A 22,345-nucleotide genomic window follows, 5' to 3' on the forward strand; every position below is an offset into this window, starting at 1 on the left:
CACACACACACACACACACACACACACACACACACACACACACACACACACACAAACACAAACACAAACACATGCACACAACCGCATACATCCGCGGAGATAGATAGATAAAGAGAGAGAGAGAGAGAGAGAGAGAGAGAGAGAGAGAGAGAGAGAGAGAGAGAGAGAGAGAGAGAGAGAGAGAGAGAGAGAGAGAGAGAGAGAGAGAGAGAGAGAGAGAGAGAGAGAGAGAGAGAGAGAGAGAGAGAGAGAGAGAGAGAGAGAGAGCACTTCCATATCCTTCATTACGAGTTGGCGAGCGTGATGGACAGGCAGCAAAAGAGTATCGGACACTTTGGGATTGATAGAATAAAGAACTGGACCAAATCAAATGAGAACGCTTCCCTCCATTAAACTCGTATATTGAGATAACGGTGGCTTTCGCTCAGCGGTTCAGAATCCTTCGTCCGGGAGGCTCAAAGATACGTACAATCAGCCAGTGACGTTGATTCTTCTTGGGAACGTGAAGTAACATGAAATCAGGGCAGAATAATACGAAGAATAATATTGTTAGAAGCACGAAGCGTCTGTAGTTTTTGTTCATTCGATATTCTTTCGTTCTTAAGGTAGTTGTGATATTTTTTTAAGGGCATATGTATTTTTATTATCAACTCTGTTATGTCACATTTAAGAACCATAATTCCTCTGGTTAACCCGTCCGCTGCGATTGGCACGGATTTCGCCTTCACTGGTAGCCTGGTAACATATGCTCCCAGGTCTTTCTGTGCCTCTGTGGTGGATAATGGAGTGTTTCCCATGTGGTATCGGTGTGCTGGATTTCCCCTCCCAAGGTGCATGACCTTACATTTTTCTTGACTAAATTGTAGCAGCCACTTTTTGTTCCACTTCCGTAGTTTGGTGATGTCTTCTTGTAGGAAATCCGCATCCAAGGGGTTAAAGAAAAAAAGTGAAAAAAAAATATCGTTTGTTGTTGAAAAAGTCTACGGTTTTCTCCACCCATGTTTCTTTTTCTTTTTCTTTATAACTGGTCAGGTGCATCAGTCGGGAAAATAATTAAGTCGGTTGCTACACTGTCACTAATCCAATCACTCCCTGCATGGAAATATAGGGTCGCATTATAAGACATTTCGACGCCCAAGAACACATATTTGACAAGGCTTTCGTAGGAGTTGTGGGCATTTCCAGGGGTAGTTTTATGACCCTGGTGGTGGTTTGACCCTTCTTCTGTACCATGAACCTGAAGAAACACTTATGAGAACCCGACTGACCCCCTTTTTGACATTTAGAAATGGCTGATGTGAGAAGCGAAAATGTCTTATAATACCGACTATAATGTATGAGTTTGTTATTCATAATTTCATCTCTTGTCGCGGCATTAGGGGAAAAAATGAATCCCTTCCCTTCGATGTTGAAAATCTGTTCATTATTTAGAAACCACGAATGAAAGATGAGTGTATGTCCTTCCAGGTTTAAAATCATTCGGAATCTTTTCTCCTGACGTGGGATTAGAAAAAAAATAATCGGTTTCCTTCATTGTCGTAAGTCACTGATAACTATTCCATTTAAACCGCATCATCAGGGGAAAAATGAAGAGGTTTCCCCCAGTGTCTCAAACCTGCAAACACAGCTAGTAAAATATATGTTCGTGTATCCTTTTAAATCTCAAGTCACTGATAACTCTTCCCTTTAAACCGCATCATCAGGCCTAAAATCAAAAAGTTTCCCTCAGTGTCTTAAACCTACAAACACAGCTAGTAAAATATATGTCCGTGTATCCTTTTAAATCTTAAGTCACTGATAACTCTTCCCTTTAAACCGCATCATTAGGCCTAAAATCAAAAAGTTTCCCTCAGTGTTTTAAACTTGCAAACACAACTAGTAAAATATATGTTCGTGTATCCTTTTAAATCTTAAGTCACTGGCAAATCTTATCCACTAACGCCGCATCAGGGAGAAACAAGTGAGTCAGCCAGTGGCCTCCTCCGTCGTCAATCCCTTCATGATTCTAAAAGCCTCCGCCTGAGTGAGTGTGAAGCCGCCGCCGGGGAGACAAAGGCGGTGTGATTCTGCCACTCCTTCCCGCTCAGGTGCGTCGCTCAAGGAAGGGATCGGGTTCTGAGTCTACAATAAACACACAATAGATAATAGTCTGCGAGATGGGGTGGCAACAGGGTGAGAGTGAGAGAGAGAGAGAGAGAGAGAGAGAGAGAGAGAGAGAGAGAGAGAGAGAGAGAGAGTCTTGCCAGAACCAACATGTTTTTGTAAAGCTCTCTGCGTCAGTAACCCAGTCAAGTTGTCGCCAGTCTTCAAGTGTTGGCCCAGTCCTGCACTCAAAGGTCGCGCACAGAGAGAGAGAGAGAGAGAGAGAGAGAGAGAGAGAGAGAGAGAGAGAGAGAGAGAGAGGGAGAGAGTCCTTCTGGGGTCAACTTGTCTTCGGGTCTCCAAAAGGAACGAGGGAAACTTTGAGCAGGCAAACTCAAACGTGAACGCCTCCTCCTCCTCCTCCTCCTCCTCCTCCTCCTCCTCCTCCTCCTCCTCCTCCTCCTCAGCGCAAGTTGACGAATGCTATCTTAACTTGTGATGCCGCTACCGCCCCCCTGCCCCCCCCCTCTCTCTCTCTCTCTCTCTCTCTCTCACACACACACACACACACACACACACACACGCACACGCAGGTATAGCAAACTTTTTCTTATTTGATTGGTTGACTCTCCGTGGCTTCTCCTCCTCCTCCTCCTCCTCCTCCTCCTCTTATATTTCTTCTCTATTCAACCCGAAGTTCAACGTTGCTTTGGCCTCGTTTTGATCTGTGGAGCGGGCTTTGTGATCGCCTGCCTTCCCTCCCCCCCCCCCCCACACACACACACACACACACACACACACACACACACACACACACACACACACTCACACACTCACGGAAGGAAGAGACGGCCGGACCCGCACCCAAATATGTTCCTGCTGCCCGGGGTCCGTATTTTCAAAAGTATCGGCACACCTGCTCGAAAAGCCTCTCGTAGAAGTGTCTTGGATTTTCAAGGACTGTTTATGTGATTGTAGTGATACTTTTACATAACATCTGCATCTTCATCAGGAGCAATTACCCAAGAATACCCGGTCAGTCTTTTGGGGGCTTGGAAAATGATCGTAATGAGAGCCCGATACGTTTAAGAAAATATACGTCGTTCGCTCTCGGCTCTCACGACAAATACTTCCAAAGGTCACAAAGGAGATTAGTCGGGTTCTCAGGCGTGCGTTTCACATTCACAGTGCTGAAATCTTGTCAAACTATCGCTAGACTCATAAAACTACTCATGGGAATACTAACACAACCTCTACGAGATTAGTCAGGTTCTCAGGCGTGTTTTTTTCACATTCACAGTGCAGAAGCCTTGTCAAACTATCACTAGACTCATAAAACTACCCATGGGAGTAACGCAACCTCTACGAAACCCTTATCAAATGTAGAGTTGTAAGCCCCGTAATGATTGAGGATACGGTCATTAGGCTGCGGTAGTGAGCGGTGAGCAGATGAAAGAGTGCACAATGAGGCATTATCATCGCGGTTATTTGATGTGTGTGATCCGTATTGTGGTGGATAGTAATTTAACTTTATTACTAATCAATGATCTATGTAAGTTCCTCCATAATCCATGTCCGTTGATACAGTACAGGTTAGAATGGAAGGTATATAACAGGTGTGTGTGTGGGGAGGGGGTGGGAGGCGGTTCTGATTACCTTCATGAACCTTGTGCTCGATGTGAGGGATGTGTTCTTAGTATTTTTATATTTTTATATTACTAGAAGGCAAGAAACCAGAAGAGTAGTCTGAGTCCCTTGCCTTGGAGTCCAGTCCTCGACCTAGATAATTTGCACAGTCCTCTAAATGTTATTGTCTTTCAGTTTACACTCTCCTCATCCCTTTTAACCCGGTAGCAGTGACGGGCCAAATATGTGGCTTTACAGTATACCAGCGTCGGGCCAAATTCTTGCCTTGACATAAACCCCCAAAATAAAGGATACATAAACTGATCACAAATGCATTAATACATATAATATACTAATGGTTGGCGTGAGTGATGATTTTTTTCTCATTAATTCGCTTAGAGGGGTCTTTTAGAAACATGATCACCGCAGCTACTGGGTTAAATACCAACACAACATTCCCTCTCTGCACACAACTTTCTCGTTTATAATTCATGACGTGGCGCAGCATTGTCCTTCCCGCCTAATGCCATGATAGTACTCACCCATCATCTTGAAAATAATATCTAACAAGCCGAATACTTTGCACTCTTCTCGGTTAGTTCTGACTACCAACACATTTCCTCTCTAAATAACTTTCCCATTTCGAATTCATAACTGAGGGCAACGCTGTGTCTTACCTGCCTAGTGTTGTGATAATTCTCAACCAACACCATAAAAAAACATCCCCAAACAAACCGTACAAAAGGAAGAGTAGATGTAATACTAAAACGTTTCCTACAGACATGAACGTCGTCGCGCGAAACTCAAAAATATTCCGCGCGTCCCAATTCAGTTCCCCGCTTCAGAGGTGAGTTAATTCGTCCCTTTGAAGGATTAAAAGTTGGAATGAAAGGAAATTAGGTGTGTGTGTATGTGTGGGCGAGAAGGGGGCTCGGGGGAGGGATAAGGAGATCAGGTTACCATTACACCGTCCAAAGATGCGACCGTACCCTGTCTCTTCGCTCTCTCTCATCTCCGTCTACCGTCTCTACCTTTCTCACTCTTGTATCACCTCGTCCCATTGTGTTTCTCTCTCTCTCTCTCTCTCTCTCTCTCTCTCTCTCTCTCTCTCTCTCTCTCTCTCTCTCTCTCTCTCTCTCTCTCTCTTCATTTTCCCTCTCCTCCTTCCTCCCTCTTTTCTACCTCTCACTCATTTTTTCTCCCTTCCTCCCTCTGCCTTTCTCTTTCTCCTTATTATTTTTTCTAAACCTGCCATTCGTATCTTCCATATTTTCACCATTTCTATTATTTTCTCTTGCCATGCACTGCTCTCTTTCCCTTAGCTCCTTTCTCCCTCCCTTTGTGCTGCCCTATTTCCCGTTAGCGGCGTCCATTCTCACTCGCTTTCATCTCTAGTGTTTCTTCCTATCTCACCTCTTTCGGGCTTATTTCTTCCGTTGTACTTTTGCCTTTCCTCCATTCTGCGGCCTCCACTCACACACATATTGCTCTCGTGTTCTCCTTTCTTCCTCTCCCTCGCTCCGTCCTTCATATGGTGACGAGGGTAATCGATAGGAACTGCTGGATAAGGGAAGGGAAAGACACCTCTCTACCCAGAAATTGACCTCTCTTTTGGCCATTCTTTACTTTTTTGTCTATTATGGGAGCGGTGAGTAGCGGGATTTTTTTTCTACACTCTTCTTGTTGCCCTTGAACCGTCTCTTGTGTTGTAAAGAAAGATAAAAGTGCAATGGCCTCTGAAGATTCTAAAAAGAGAGTCGGGTCAAGTAGAGATAAGGAGGCTAGAGCTACCTCATTCCTGGTATTTGGGTTTACTGTGTGAGGGGAGGGGGCTGTGGGGTGTTTGTTTATGTGTTGGGAAGGAGGATGAGTTGGGGGTTAGTTTGTGTGTGTGTGTGTGTGTGTGTGTGTGTGTGTGTGTGTGTGTGTATGAGTAGAAGGAGGCTTGTGTGTTTGTGTGAGTGTGGTTGGTAGCAGCGACGGGGCAAATTTGTGGCCTTACCGTGTACCAGCGACGGGCCATATTTTTGCCATGATATACAGTAAACCCCCAAAAATAGATGATACATAAACTGATCACAAATGTTTCAATATATATTATGAAATGGTTTGTGTGAGTGATGATTTTTTCTCATTTTTCTCGCTTTGAGGGGCATTTAAGAAACATGATCCCCGCAGCTACCGGGTTAAGGGGCTATCACACTGGGAAAATTTTCGTGGATCTTCAGTCAAACCACGATTTCCGCTGGAGTGGTTCTCATATTTCCGTGGCTTTCTGACGCGTCCACGATCTTCCAAAGCTACGGTAGATTTCACCGAAGGACGACGGTATTACCCACCATCATCATCAGCAGCGATAACAAGAAACAAATGAGAACCACGCCAGCGATAATCGTGGTTTGACTGAAGATCCGCAGAAAATTTGCCCAGTGTAATAGCCCCTTTAGGAAGCGCGGCGTCAGACCGAGAGAGAGCAAGCTGGTTAAGGATACAATCGCCTGCTCGTACCTCGAATGTTTGGATCACACACACGAAAAAAGGAGCGGAGTGAAGCTGAATAAATTACGGTTTCAGAACATGGTGTGTCGCGCTGTCTGGTGGAGCAACAGCCAAGATGAATTACTCGCCTCATTTCGTATTCAAGTATTCATTTGTTTCCCATTGAGTCCATTTCCCGATTGCTTCATATCTGTCGCCTCTGTCTGTTCTCTCTCTCTCTCTCTCTCTCTCTCTCTCTCTCTCGCTCTCGCTCTCCTCTCCTCTCCTCTTCTCTTCTCTTCTCTTCTCTTTCTCAATTAACCGATGTGTTTCTCCTCCTAAGCTTCCCCTCTTCATTAATGGTGAGTATATGCTCTTCGAAGATTAATTAACATTATCACTCCCACCTTCCTACCCCTTCCCCCCCTTTCTGTCTCTCCGTCTCTCCCTTCCTCCCATTCCTCTGCTTCTTCCTCCCTTCCAACTGTCCTTGCTTTGTACATTGTCATTTCTCTCGTCTTCCTATTCTTTCCTTCCCTCTATCCACCATTCCTCCCTTGCTCCTATTCCTCTCCTTCTTTCTCCCTTCCATCTGTCCTTGCTGTGTACATTGTCATTTCTCTCGTTTTCCGATTCCTTCGTTCCCTCCTCTATCCACCATTTCTCCCTTGCTCCTATTCCTCTCCTTCTCATTTCCATCTGTGCTTCCTTTCCTATCCCCTTCATTTCTTCCTTACTCTTTTTCCTTTCCCTGTCCCTTCTTCCATCTGTCCTCCTTTCTACCTTCCTATCCCTCCCTTCCCTCTCCCCTTCCATCCCTCCCTTACTCCATTTTCTCTCCTTATCTCCTCTTTCATTTGTCCTTCCATTCTTCTCTTTAGTCTATCTTTCTTTTTTTTACTATTTTTCCTCTAATGCTCAGGTTTTCGTTTCAATAATTCTCTTCCCTCTCCTTCATTCTATCCTGCTTTCTTTCATTTCTTCCTTTCCTCATTCCATCCCTTCTTTCTCTCTTCCCTTTACTTGTTGACTTATTTACTCCTTCATAACTTCATTCCTTCTTTCTTTCCTTTCCTCTTCCATATTCCTCCTCCTCATGTTATCCCTCCCCTCCCTTCTCCCTGTTTTCCTTTCCTTTCTCTTATGTCACGTTTCCTCCCGCCCTTCCTTCATCTCCCTTCTTCCCTTTCTCTCCCTTCCTCCTCCCCGCGATGTCATTTCACACACTCCCTCCTCCTCTCTCCCTCCTCTCTCCTCCTCTCTCTCTCTCTCTCTCTCTCTCTCTCTCTCTCTCTCTCTCTCTCTCTCTCTCTCTCTCTCTCTCTCTCTCTCTCTCTCTCTCTCTCTCTCTCTCTCTCTCTCTCTCTCTCTCTCTCTCTCTCTCTCTCTCTCTCTCTCTCTCTCTCTCTCTCTCTCTCTCTCTCTCTCTCTCTCTCTCTCTCTCTCTCTCTCTCTCTCTCTCTCTCTCTTTTTTATATGAGAAAGAGGGTGAGGGAGAGAATAACTGAAAATAGTGAGGTGAAAGTGAGATAGCGAAGGGACTGTGAATGGAAAGTGACAGACGAAGGTGAGGAGGGAAAGAGATGACGATGAGGTAAGGTGAAGTGAAGCAAGCGTAATGATGATGATGATGATGATGATGACAGGTAAAGGAAGGACGGTATAATAATAGATGATGATAGAGAGCAAAGAGGGATGGAAGGAAGGTGATGATAAAGAGAGGTAAAGGACCCCCCCCCCCACCAACCCAAAGTAAAAGAAAGTGAAAGGGCTTTGACAGGAGGGAGAATTATTGATGGTGACAGAATGGAGGAATATAGATGAGGGAGAGAGACGGAAAGCGGTGTGTGAAAAAAAAAGAGAAAAGGTAAAAATGGAAGGCAGATTAAAAGAGTAAGACAGGCGTTAGTGACGAGAAAAAGAGGAAATGAGATAATGAGATAAACGGACAGACGTAGAAAAAAAAACAAGAAAAAAAAACATAAGAGGACAGATGAAGAAAGAAAAGACAGACGGAAATAACGAGGATGAGGGAAAAAAACAAACAACGAAATAAGGGCTGTGACGATAAAAGGGAAAGTGTTAGTAAATGTAAAAAGATAAGAAAAAGAAAGAAAGTAAAAAGACGCATGAAGATAGAAAGACAAACTACCGGTGACGTTGAGGATGAAGGAGGGAGAGAAGGAAAAATGAAATGCGGGCGACACTCGTTAGCGGTAAGGATGAAGGGGAAGAGGGGGAAAAAAATACGAAATGGGGGAATTGAATGGGCTGGGCGTGAAGGTGAATGAGGCGGGCAGGTGAATGAGCAGTAATTAGGCTTGTGATGAGGTACGACGCAGGTGAAAACGTCTTGTGTCGGCTGTTCTGGAAGAGGGCGGGAAAGGTTGAAGGAGGAGGAAAGAGAGAGAGAGAGAGAGAGAGAGAGAGAGAGGAGAGGATAGGAGAGGAGAGGAGAGAGAGAAAGAGAGTAAGAGAGAGAGAGAGAGAGAGAGAGAGAGAGAGAGAGAGAGAGAGAGAGAGAGAGAGAGAGAGAGAGAGAGAGAGAGAGAGAGAGAGAGAGAGAGAGAGAGAGAGAGAGAGAGAGAGAGAGAGAGAGAGAGAGAGAGAGAGAGAGAGAGAGAGAGAGAGAGAAGTCCAGCAATGTGCATCAGCTCCCTCACTAAGCTGGTCATGGTATTTACAAACCGGAATGATAAAACTTGTGAATCTGGTAACATATTTTCTCTTCTCATTTTCTTTTTTATTTCCAACATTATTTTTCAGGTTCGTTGCGTGTTGATATCGTGTTGTTTGTTGTTGTTATCCAGGAAGTTGTTGACGGTGACAGCAAGGTTGAAAAAAAGAGAACATTGCGAGAGGCTCTTCAGGAGATATGCTTTTGTGGTGTTTTGAGGAAAGGAGAGATGGTGGTTGTGGTGGTGGTGGTTGTGGTGGTGGTGGTGATGGTGGTGGTGGCGGTGGTGGTGGTGTGGAATCGTACTCTCAATAGACGGATTAAGTATTCTTCTTCTTCTCCTTCTTCTTCTTATTATTATTATTATTATTATTATTATTATTATCATTTTTATTATTATTATTATTATTATTATTATTATTATTATTATTATTATTATTATTATTATTATTATTATTATTATTATTATTATTATTATTATTATTATTATTATTATTATTATTATTATTATTATTATTATTATTATTATTATTATTATTATTGTTATTGCATCATTGTCATCATCGTTATTGGTAGTAGTGGAAGTAGTAGTAGTAGTAGTAGTAGTAGTAGTAGTAGTAGTAGGAGGAGGAGGAGGAGGAGGAGGAGGAGGAGGAAGACTAGAAAGTATGAAAAGGTCAAAGATTAGCGGCATCACCACGAAATATGAAACCAAAATAAATAACCACCAAGAAAAGGGAAGGAAGGGAGGGAGGAGGAGGAGAAGGAGGAGGAGGAGGAGGAGGAGGAGGAGGAGGAGGAGGCGAAGAGGGGAATAGGGAAGAAGAAGGGAAAACACAAAGGGAATGGTTCAAGGGGAGTGAGGAATAGGAGGAGGAGGAGGAAAAAGAGGTGGAGAGGAAGAATGAAGTTATGGGTAGGCGAAGGATGAGGGTTGTAGGGTGGGGTGGAGGGATGGGGGCAGTGAGTTTCAGGTGTAGTAGGAGGGGTTGGGGGCAGGGAGGGGGAGGGGGGGTATCTCAGATGGGAGCCTCATTTCCTGTTGGATGGAAAGTAATATTAGCAGAGTGTTGTTGTTGTTGTTGTGGTGGTGGTGGCATTTTTCCCATTTTTTTCCACTTTATTTTTGTGTATGTGTCATTCTGTCTGTTTGTCTGTTTGTATGTCCCTGTATCTGTCTGTCTCTTTGTCTGTCTCTGTCTCTATCTATCTATCTATCTATCTGTCTATCAATCTATGTATCTATATTTCCCTCGCATGCTGTCAGCCACATACATTTACCGAGAAATTGTTTGCAGAGAAAGATCGACGGAAGAGAGAGAGGGAGAGGGAGAGGGAGAGGGAGAGGGAGAGGGAGATGAGATGAAGGAAGGAGGGAGGGAAAGAAGTAAAGGAGGAGGAAGGAAGGAAGGGAGGGAAGAGTAAATGGAAAGTGTATCTATAATGTTTACCCGATCCTCGGAGATGTTACCCGACGAGAGAGAGAGAGAGAGAGAGAGAGAGAGAGAATGGAAGTAATTATCTTTCTCTAATGAATGTCTACTGTTGTTGTTTTCCTTGTGTGTATTTCGTATCGTTATTTTCCTTATATTCACATTCTTGTATCTCCTTTTTCTCTTCACTTTTTTATTTTCCTTTTTTATTTATTTTTATTTTTTTTTGTGTTTTTGTTTTTGTGTGTGTGTGTGTGTGTGTGTGTGTGTGTGTGTGTGTGTGTGTGTGTGTGTGTGTGTGTGTGTGTGTGTGTGTGTGTGTGTTTGTGTGCGGTTGGAAGATTCATTATTCTTTCCCAGTTGACGGAACCATTTTTCATATCTGGCGTCCTTTCTTTCCTTAGTGCCACTCTCTCTCTCTCTCTCTCTCTCTCTCTCTCTCTCTCTCTCTCTCTCTCTCTCTCTCTCTCTCTCTCTCTCTCTCTCTCTCTCTCTCTCTCTCTCTCTCTCTCTCTCTCTCTCTCTCTCTCTCTCTCTCTCTCTCTCTCTCTCTCTCTCTCTCTCTCTCTCTCTCTCTCTCTCTCTCTCTCTCTCTCTCTCTCTCTCTCTCTCTCTCTCTCTCTCTCTCTCTCTCTCTCTCTCTCTCTCTCTCTCTCTCTCTCTCTCTCTCTCTCTCTCTCTCTCTCTCTCTCTCTCTCTCTCTCTCTCTCTCTCTCTCTCTCTCTCTCTCTCTCTCTCCTTTTGTTTCCCTTCCCTTATCCTGTGTTATGTCTCCCTTGTTAAGTTTCCCCTCCCTTCCCCGCCTCCCGTTTTCTATAGATGGCCTCACGATCTCACCCGTTATATTTGTTTCCCTCAATTTGTGTTTATTTTATCCATATGTGTTGCGTTGTTGTGTTGCGCTAAGAGGTAATGCAATTATCGTTCCCCCTCCTCACATCGTTTATGATTTCTTTATGTTTACTTATTTATTTGATCTCTGCTTTTTCTCATTATTTTTTTTTCTTCATTCTTCTGCTTTTATTTTTTTCCGTTTTGCTTTTTTTTACTACTTTTCTGCTTTTCTTTTTCCATTTTACTTGTTTTTGTTTTTGTTTTCTTTTTTTCACTTTCGGTTTTACATTTATTTTCCAACTTTTCCATTTCATTTTTCCACTTTTATTACTTTCCTTTTTTTCCACTTTACTTTTTTCCACTATTTTTCCACTTTTTCTCTCTTTTCATTTTTCCACTTCCCAATTTTTTCCACATTTTTTCCACTTTTTTTTATCATGAGTGCCTCATGTAACAAAACCTTCCTTTGTTCTCTTGATTAAAAGTGGATGAAAAACACCAAGAAAGAATAAAAAAGAAACACAAAATTAAGAACAGACCAAAAAGGCGAAACGGAACGCAACAAAAATTCAAGCGCCATAAATCATTGAAAAAGTCTACGTGTTTTGGTAACCATATTTCATTACTCCTTCAATTCCGTTTCCTTCTCATTTCCTCATCCTCCTCACTTCCTCATCCTCCTCACTTCCTCATCCTCTTCACTTCCTCATCCTCCTCACTTCCTCATCCTCCTCACTTCGTTTTGTTTATATTTCCCCTCTTCCTTTATCTCTCCCCTTGTCTTCCTTGTTTTGCATATTTACTTTTTGATTCGTTTCATTTCGTCACTTTTCTTTCCCTTCTACGCCAACCACAGATACAAAAAGTTAAAGTAAATATAAGTAAAAAAACGATAACAAAATCCTAACAACAATGTCACCTACACAACTATAACAATGCTCGCTGTGACTGATTTTCCCTTTTTTTTTCTTATGCTTTAATTTTTATCTTATTTTACTGTCTCCTTATTTTTCACTAACCTTTCTTCGGCTCGGATGGCATTTTCCTCCATTTCTTTGCTATAATCTTTTCCTCGGCGTCCTCTCCCTTCCCTTTGATCCGTATGACAATTACTGGGCGCCCTTTTCCTTCTTATTTTCTTATCCTGTCCTCATCTGTGTTTCTCTTTGGCATTTTCCTCCACTTTCTTTACTTCACTTTTTCCCTCACCCTCCTTACCCCTTCCTATGTCTCGTATGTGAACAGCTGGGCTTTATTTCTTCTTCTGTGCCTACGCTTTCCTCATCTGTAATATATTTTTTGGTCATTTTCCCCTATTTCTCTTCGTCACACTTTCGCTCGCCTTCTATTCCCTTCCATTGGACATCTTACTTATTTTCTATACTTTCTTCATCTGTAATATATATTTTGCCATTTTCCTCTATTTCTTTAACTCAATCTTTCCCCCGCCTTCCTCTCTTTTCCTTCCCACCGGCTCGCACGACAATAGCCGGGGCCGACCTGTTGATGTTATTGGTGTCGCAGGCCGCCTTACACACCACCTACTGACCGACTACCTGGGGATGAGTCTTTGTAATCGGCCGGGCTTACTAGGCTTACCCTCACCCAGCCTCCTGGTGCTTCCTCGGCCGGGAGTGAAGAGGATTGGTGCTGCGGGGAGTCTGAGAAGGAGGGGATGAAGGGAGAGCTCCGGTTATCTCTCCCTGTATAAGTATAAATCTCGTTGTATAAGTATTAGTCTTGGAGAAGAATGGGAAGTTTTAAGCGATGAGTAACGACTGTGAAGTATGGAGCGATGGTTAAAGAAAGGGTAAGGTACTAAGGGGATTGGTTTTTGTCTCGAAGTAGAACGCGAAGTAGGAAGTAATGGGCAAGGAATGAATGAAGGTTTAGGTTCCTGACTCGGATAAGAATAGGAGGTAGGGACTGATGGGTAAGGGAAGGGGAAAGGTAGAGGTTCTTGTCTAGAAGGAGAAGAACATGAAGTTGTTTTCGGTAAGAGGAGATTAAATATATGTGTTCTAGTCTTGAAGGAAAGAATTAAGAGCTGTAGGAAGTGTTGAGTAAGGAAAGGGAGATGATATAGGTTCTTGCTTTGTAGAAGAATATGGAGTTGAAAAGTGGGTAAGAGAATGGGGAAGGTAGGGCCTCTAGTCTTGAAGGAAGGGAGGGAGGAATGGGTAAGAGACACGTGAAGGGATATGATTTAGTCTTGTGTGGATGAGAGGGGGGTGGCATACTGTGTGGGGTGGATGAAGGGGAGATGCCTTTGAGTGGGGAAGGTAGGGGCTCTAGTCTTGAAGGAAGGGAGGGAGGAATGGGTAAGAGACGCGTGAAGGGATATGATTTAGTCTTGTGTGGATGAGAGTGGGGGTGGCATACAGTGTGGGGTGGATGAAGGGGAGATACCATATGAGTGGGGATGGGTGAGTCACATGGTAGCATATTGAAAGGACTTCGTGTGAGATCTAATTTATGAGAGATCTAATATACGTACAGAGAGGGATCGGCGGGGAGAAGACATCATATTGAGACTCGCAGCAAGGGAGAGGGAAGAGGAGGAGGAGGAGGAGGAGGACCCAAAAAGAATATATGGTGAGCTGTTATGCTAAGCCCCAGTCCTGTGCCGCTTTTATGGACGACGGGACTGGCTCGACCTATAAAGAACATATGAGCTTAAGATGCGGCCATAATGAAATATCGTACCACAAGGGATGGCTGACAAAGGACGAGGCAGTGCGGGGATTGGCAGGGTAGGGAAGGAAGGGTAGAAAGGAGAGGGTACGGAGGGAGGGGGTGGGAGTAGGCACTGTACACCAGATTCTCTTTCTACTTTTTTTCTACTCCGACTTTGTATTATAATAAGTGTCACCCGAAATTGACCTCTCTTTTGACCTCTCGTTGTGTTTTTAATGGTTGGAGCAGCTTCTAGGGGATCTTTTTTTCCTTGTTTTTTCCCCTTGAGCTGCCTGCCTTGATGTAAAAAAAAAAGCCTTGAAAGTACTAAGAGCTGTCTGCCTCTCACAATCTAGCTTCTCTTTTTACAGTGACGGAAGTAGCTCAAGGGCAAAACAAAAGACACAAAAAAGAGCCCACTAAGCGTTACGTAGGCAAAACAGACTGGATTGAGTGGCCAGAAGAGAGTGTGCTTATTATTATGTATATGGAAAGGGAGGAGGTCTGACTCAGGGCTAAGGAAGAGCTATATGAAAGGCCGCCACATGCTATACTCACACTAAGTAAAACAGATGATGCCAAAGTTATGTATTAGTGAAGATGTAGCGGCCAGCAGAGTAGTCGCTCGTGTTTCAGTACAGTTTCAATCTATACTTTGAAGAACCCTGCTGTTAACTGTCCTCATGTTGACTTGCCTTTCCTCTCATTTCATTTCATTTTATCTCATTTCAATTTTGCAGCGTGGCGATAGTTTTATTTTAACCTAATACAGACTTACAGTTCATATCTTAAAGTACTTTGCCTATATATCCCATCTTTTTAACTCTCCTTGTGTTGATTTTGCTCTCCGTGTTGCAGTGTGGAGGGAGTCTATCTTAACCCAGTACAGTCACAATCCATACCTTGAAGAACCCTACTCTAGATATACTCCCTCCTTGTGTTGACTCTCCTTGTGTTAACTCTCCTTGGGTTGACTCTGCTCTCCGTGTTGCAGTGTGAAGGGAGTCTATCCTAACCCAGTACAGTCACAATCCACACTTTGAAGAACACTGCGCTAGATATACTCCCTCCTTGTGTTGACTCTCCTTGGGTTGACTCTCCTTGTGTTAACTCTCCTTGGGCTGACTCTCCTCTCCGTGTTACAATGTGGAGGGGGTCTATCCTAACCTAGTACAGTCACAATCCACACTTTGAAGAACACTACCCTAGATATACTCCCTCCTTGTGTTGACTCTCCATCTGTTGATTATCCTTCTGTTGACTCTGCTCTCCGTGTTTCACCGTAGCGGGAGTCTTTCTAAACCCATCAGAGAGTCAATCCACATGAGGCGTGTAATGACAGAGTGGCTTACGCGAATCATAATGGTATGGTAAAGAAGCCCTCTCCATCACCTCACGCCTCATACTTTAAAGACCTCTACACCAGACACACTTCCTCCCAGTAATAACTCCGGATGTTGACTCCCCTTCTTCTTATGTATCAGGGTGTGGGGAGTCTTTCCTAACCCAGTACAGAGTCACAATACACACTTTGAATATCCCTGCTCTAGACACTCCCCTCTCTCGTGATAAGTCTCCGGATGTTGACTCCCCTTCTTCCTAAGTATCAGGGTAGGGGGGAGTCTTTCGTAACCCAGTACAGAGTCACAATGCACACTTTGAATATCTGCTTTAGACACTCTCCTCTCGTGATAACTCTCCGGATGTTGACTCCCCTTCTTCCTATGTATCAGGGTAGGGGGGAGTCTTTCGTAACCCAGAACAGAGTCACAATACACACTTTGAATATCTGCTTTAGACACTCTCCTCTCGTGATAACTCTCCGGATGTTGACTCCCCTTCTTCCTATGTATCAGGGTGGGGGGGAGTCTTTCCTAACCCAGTACAGAGTCACAATGCACACTTTGAATATCTCTGGTCTAGACACTCCCCTCTCTCGTGATAAGTCTCCGGATGTTGACGCCCCTTCTTCCTATGTATCAGGGTGGCGGAAGGCGACGAGACAAGAGGCGCCATCACACCCACCTTGCGTCTGAGGCGGGATGGAGGTAGGCCTGCTGCTGACGTCTTCCCCGGGCTGCATGGGGGCTGAGTGCGGCAGCGGCGGGGAGGAGGCGGGAGAGGTGCGGCCGGCCATGCTCCCCGCTGCCTTGCCCTCCGCCCTCCAGCCCTCCCTCACGCCGCCACCCGAAGATATGGCAGTCCTCGGGAACTCCTCCAGCGCCCTCCCCGACGTGTCCTTCCCCGCCTACATGCAGGGGCTCTACACGGCCTGGTGCCTCCTGCTGCTGATCGTGGGCCTGGTGAGACACACACACACACACACACACACACACACACACACACACACACATTCACACGCATTCACACACATTTTTCCCATCGACACTAAAGTTTTTCCTTCGTTTGCCTCGACTTGTTTCTTTCTGTCTGTCTGTCTGTCTGTCTGTGTCTCTCTATTTATCTAGCTTTCTGTGTGATAGTCTGTCTGTATTTCTCTTTATCTATTTGTCTATTGCTTTATCTATATCTGTCCGTCCATCTGTCTATCAATCACTCCATCTGTCTATCTATCTATCTCGCACTCTGCCTTTTCTCCTTCCCACCTTTGCCCTACCTCATCTAATTTCCTCCCGTCCTATCTTCCTCCCCCTCCCCCTCGCCCTCCGCCTCCCATCCTCGCCACAGCTTCATCGAATCTCCTCCTTTTCGCCGCTTTCTTCGCGTTGATGGGCTCTGGGACGCTTAGTATGTGTCCCCTACACTGATACGCCACCCCGCTTCTCCTCCTCTTTCTTCCTCTTCCTCCTCCTCCTCCTCCTTTATCTCTTGTTCTTTCTCTTCTCGTCGTTCTCGTTATTCCTCCTCCAAGGGTGAAAGGTGACCTCATTGAAGTTTGTAAGTGGATGAAGGGCTTTTAACAAGGCTGATGTTAATAAGGTTATTCTAGGGAAAGAGCATGTTGAGTCTCACAGCAATAGGGTCACGGAGATTAATTCTGTTTCAATTAAGATATGGACAAGATTGGTTTCTTACACAACTTTCTATAGGAAGCTGCTGCACACATCATTATATGGATGCTTAGCGCTCAAATGACTTACAGCTTTCAGCGTTAGCTCTTTCAGATAGCCATACGCCTAGGGCTTAGCACAATGAGTCTGGAAAAGATCGTTAATGAATAATAAAACGATAGTCGATGATATAGCAAAGACTTTTAACTCACCGCTCTTTATAGTTAAGGAGTTAAAGTGACCGCCTTCAATAGCAATAATATATCAAATAGAAGGAAAGTAGAAAGAGGAAGAGAATCCGTCAGTATAGTTTAGAAATAAAACATATATACGAGATGAAGACTCTGTCAAAATAGTTTTAAGACGTCTGGGGCAACACCAAAGGTTTCACTGAAATGCTGAAGAGAGGATGACCAAGAATCATATGGGAAGCCAAGATCACTGGCAGCACGCCCCTTGCGGAATCCATGTGATCAGAGGGAAGGTTGGAAGTTGATAGTTGCGAAGTAAGTTCATGCTAAGGATTGTTTCTGAACCTTAATTAAGAAAGTTAGGAAAGAACAACTATAGGATGGTTTTACTGGCATAGAGCGGTCACTCTTCTTAGGCACAGGTTTTACGGACACATACTTCTACCAGGTAAGAGGATGGCATTGATGGGCAGAGGCGAAAGAGTTTGACCAGGCAGGGTGTCATGGCGAACATACTTAAGGGCAAAGGAGGTATTTCGTCAGAACCATAAGCGTTTTAAGAATTTAAGCCAGAGAGCATATAAAACGTCGCTGTTGTGAATATTAATATTAGACTTAGTAAGGTCAGATGGGGGATGAGTGGGAAGATGCCCTGAATCGTCCAGAGTGGAATGGAATTTTAGCAGAAGTTTGAAGGAAGAGTAAGCTGCAGAGACATGCGCCATCATAATTAAAGAGAGGTAGAAATGATGAAGCAAATTTTCAACATATTTTAGCCAGAAGCCAGAATTCTCGGGAAGATGGGGTTAAATTTACGCGACCTGCACGGCTTAGGGCCTTAGATAGAGTGGTATCTTCCAAACTTCTTATATTCTTATGAGTTTATGATCTTAGTTTCATAAGCTCATCATCATTTCTTTTACTTTTCATCCAGTCTCCCTCTCCTCCTCCTCCTCCTCCTCTTCCTCCTCCTCCTCCTCGTCTTCTTTCTCCTCCTCCTCCTTCTTAATCATTACCTCCAACACCCCGACCACCTTTGCCATCATCATCTTATCTTCTATCTTAGGTTTCTCCGCTTTCTCCTCCTCCTCCTCCTCCTCCTCCTCCTCCTCCTCCACAGGTGACTAACTCTTCTTCACACCTGACAGCCCCCACACTTCACCTGACTGACTCGCACACTCCTCACTCCCTTAAAGCACTCTCCTCCTCCTCCTCCTCCTCCTCCTCCTCCTCCTCCTTTTGCTCCCTAACCTCTTGCTTCCCCAACTCATCTTTCCTTTTTATCATTTTCTTTAACTTTCTTTCCTTTTTCTTTTCTTTTTCTTTTTTTCACTTTTTTTTATGTGATGCGTTTTCTTCCTCTCTGCTTCGTCACCTCCTCTTTTTCTTTTTTATATGTATTTCTCTCTCTCTCTCTCTCTCTCTCTCTCTCTCTCTCTCTCTCTCTCTCTCTCTCTCTCTCTCTCTCTCTCTCTCTCTCTCTCTCTCTCTCTCTCTCTCTCTCTCTCTCTCTCTCTCTCTCTCTCTCTCTCTCTCTCGCTCTCGTTCTCTTCCCCTGACCTATTTCCTCCTTTCAACACACGTTTTCCCCTTTACTGAAGTCCCCCATTTTTTTTTCTTTTAATCGATTCTCTTTCACACACCCTTGCCGGCCTCCCTTGTCTCTTTAATTCTTCTTCTTCGTCCTCTCCTGCTCTGTATTCTGTCAGGATCACTTTTACCTTCCCTGGCAGCCTCCCGCAATTCTGCTTTATTATTTTGTCTGCGTCTTCCTGTCAACTAGAATTCCCTTTACTGTTTTACCCTTCAGCCCATCTCTCTCTCTCTCTCTCTCTCTCTCTCTCTCTCTCTCTCTCTCTCTCTCTCTCTCTCTCTCTCTCTCTCTCTCTCTCTCTCTCTCTCTCTCTCTCTCTCTCTCTCTCTCTCTCTCTCTCTCTCTCTCTCTCTCTCTCTCTCTCTCTCTCTCTCTCTCTCTCTCTCTCTCTCTCTCTCTCTCTCTCTCTCTCTCTCTCTCCTTGTCTATATCTATCTATCTATCTATCTATCTATCTATAGCCATCTCTCCATCACGTACTCACTTAATCAATCAGTCAGTCAGTCTATCAATCACTTAATGCGTGTTCTGTAGCATTCAATTACGTAACTCTCCTTTCTTATCTCATTCACTTAGTACAATCTCTCAGTATCTTTCGGGCTATCTATCTATCTATCTATCTATCTATCTATATCTCTTTCTAACACTCAATCACTCACTCACTCAATACGCTTTCAATTACGTAACTCACCTTTCCTTCCTTACCTCATCCATTTAGTACCTGTCATTTGTCGCCTTTCATCTTTCCCCTCGCGAAGAAAACGGTGACAATGAGGGAGGTAAGTGAAGGGGTAACACAATCATTCAGGCCTATCTATTTCTTCCCTTCCCATCTTCTTCCCCTCTTTCACTGGTCTCTTTTCTTCCCCTTTCTCTCCCTTACAGTGTCCCTTCCTGAAACGGTGATAGTGAGGGACGAAAGTGAAGGGGTAACACAATCATTTACCCCTCTCTTTCTTTCCTTCCCCTCTTCTTCCTAACCCCTCTTCTTCCCCTCTTTCACTGGTCTCTTTCAATCCTTCCTTCCCTCCCTCACAGTATCTCTTGCTAGTACGGTGACAGTGAGGCAGATAAGTAACACAATCACTCTCCCCTCTCTATTTCTTTCTCTCCCCTCTTCTTCCTCTCTTCATCTCAGTGGTGCCTTTCCTTCCTTTCTTTTCTCCCTCACACTCTTCCTCACCCTCTCCCTCACTCTTCTTTGCACAGCTGGGTGACATTCCTATTTCTTTCCCTTCCCCCTTCTTCCTCTCTCTGTCAATGGTTCCTTTTCCCTCCCTCTCTTTCCTTTATTCCTGCCTTCTCTCCCTCACACTCTCCTCATTCTACTCGACACGGCTGGGTGACATGTCTTTATTCCTCTCCCTTCTTCTTCCCTTCCCATCTCCTTCCTTCCTCTTCTCCCTCACTGGTCCCTTGTCCCTCACACTCCCTCACACTCCCTCTCACCCTGACACAGCTGGGAAACATGGTGGTGCCGGTGCTGGTGGTGAGAGACAGGGAGCTGCGAGCCGCCTCCACCAGCATCTTCATCGTCAACCTTGTGGCCGCTGACTTGCTGGTCCTGGTCGTGTGTCTTCCCACTCTCCTCTCCGAGCTCTACGCGCCCCCCTCCGTCTGGGTTCTCCCGCCCTCCATGTGTGAGTATGACTGCACGTGTGTACGATGGCTCTTGAATGGGTGTGTAGGGTTGTGGACAACTGTACAAACACAAGACTTTTCAGTGTATGTGTGATAGGTTATAATGAGTTTCTGTGCCTTATAGTCATGTGTGGTCATTTGTTGTTTTTTATACACATAGACTCGAATGTGTGTGTATGTGTGTACGATTATTTATGGGTTTATGTACGCTTTCTTGTTGTTAGTGCGACTTCACATACACAATAGACTCTTGAATGAGTGTCTTATTTTGACGTCCTATTTTGAATAAGTTTTTGAATTAGTTTTTGGATGACACGAATACACATACACGACACTCTGGAATGTATGTTTGCTTAATTTTCATCTGTTTCTGTGCAGATTTTAATGCAATATCATGAATTGAATACCCAAGGAAGTCTAATTTCAGTCTCCTTTTTATCAATTATTTGAAACAAAGGCGATAATATGAAGTTGTCAGGTTACCACAACTATGGCTCTGTTTCCCATGAGATTTAAAACCATGTGAGATGATTTTTCTTTATAACATTTTCGTTTGATCTTATTCGAATTACTTGGGTGAACTATTATGTTACTCTGCCTCAAAGCTCTGTAGACAAGGCAAGGAGAGGGGTTATACCTTTCATGTGATCCGGGTGGAGGCGCAGACGACGGTGCTGCCCTCTGTGCAAACTCAGCTCGGGAAGTTCAACAGCATTAGGAGCACCGCTATATCGCCTCACTAAACAGTATTCGGTTACGTCTTCAACTGCCGCATGTACCAACACACACACACACACACACACACACACACACACACACACACACACACACACACTCTCTCTCTCTCTCTCTCTCTCTCTCTCTCTCTCTCTCTCTCTCTCTCTCTCTCTCTCTCTCTCTCTCTCTCTCTCTCTCTCTCTCTCTCTCTCTCTCTCTCTCTCTCTCTCTCTCTCTCTCTCTCTCTCTCTCTCTCTCTCTCTCAGCTACAGGATATACACGAAACATGGTTATTATTCTTCAAAGAGAGAGAGAGAGAGAGAGAAACCAACCGTCCTTCCTTCATTCCTTGCCTCTCCAATCCTCACTCGCTCTCCCTCCCTCCCTCCCTCCCCCTCTCTCCCTCCCTCTCCCTCCCTCCCTCATCGACATCCACATCAACCCTCTCCATAAAAGCTTTCCACTGGTCCGTATCACTCCACAAACACTTCGCATTTCCTACATTCCTCTCGCATCCCTCCTTCCCTCCCTCCCTCCCTCCCTCCTACTAACACGCCATATCAAACCCGAGAAAAGAACACACACTGAAATAGCCTCGTCTCGTTTTCTTTCCTAGATTAATTATTATGCATTGCGATTCACCATGTTGTTGTTTTTTTAATTTTAATCGGGTGTGAGGGTGGAGAGGGGGGGGTTGTGTGTGTGTGTGTGTGTGTGTGTGTGTGTACTCCCTTTGTTGTTTCTGGGCTTACAAACACGTCTCGTTCAGGTATATAAACACACTTATCCTCTGTTGTTATTGTCCCATCCTCCTCCTCCTCCTAATCCTCCTCTTCCTCCTCCTCCTCCTCTCTAGTAAAGCGTTTGCCAGCACTACCTCGTTCACACCTGGTACATACACACACACACACACACACACACACACACACACACACACACAGACACACTCCAAAATTCATGATAGGTGTGTACGTGTGTGTGTGCGTGTGTGCCCTTCCTCCCGTTCACCTCCATCTCTCCCTCCTTCCTTCTCTCCCTCTCGGCTCCTCTCTTCCATCATTCCCTTTGTTTCACCTCCCTTTACCTCCCATATTTCCCTCCATCCTTCCCTCCAAGCCTATAGGTATGTGTGTGTGGGTGTAGTTCAGTCATGCCTTCCCTCACTCACCTCCTCTTACCCTCCTTTCCTCTCTCCCTCCTTCCTTCCCTCCCTCCCTCCAGGCTTCCTTATTAGTGCTGATGTGCCCTTTCTTTCTTCTATCCCTCCATCTCCCTCTCACCCTCCACTTCGTCCCTCCTCCCCCTTCCTCTCTCCTTCTCTCCCTCCATCTCCCTCTCACCTTCCACTTCTTCCCTCCTCCCCCTTCCTCTCTCTCCTTCCTTCT

The 22,345-nt window shown here is 44.6% G+C and overlaps 1 protein-coding gene across 1 annotated transcript in view; it reads left to right on the forward strand.

The window, feature by feature from the left end:
• The window catches only part of LOC126983063 (growth hormone secretagogue receptor type 1-like), a 112,601-nt gene that overhangs the window by 69,719 nt on the left and 20,537 nt on the right, over positions 1–22,345 (forward strand). Inside the window, exons 3-4 of the mRNA XM_050835543.1 lie at positions 15,790–16,109; positions 20,062–20,242. Coding sequence (XP_050691500.1) covers positions 15,849–16,109; positions 20,062–20,242 — 442 coding nt within the window. The 5' untranslated portion in view covers positions 15,790–15,848. The remainder of the gene's footprint in view (positions 1–15,789; positions 16,110–20,061; positions 20,243–22,345) is intronic.

This window comes from Eriocheir sinensis, chromosome 52 (genome assembly GCF_024679095.1).
Source record: "Eriocheir sinensis breed Jianghai 21 chromosome 52, ASM2467909v1, whole genome shotgun sequence".
In the NCBI taxonomy this organism is placed as follows: domain Eukaryota; kingdom Metazoa; phylum Arthropoda; class Malacostraca; order Decapoda; family Varunidae; genus Eriocheir; species Eriocheir sinensis.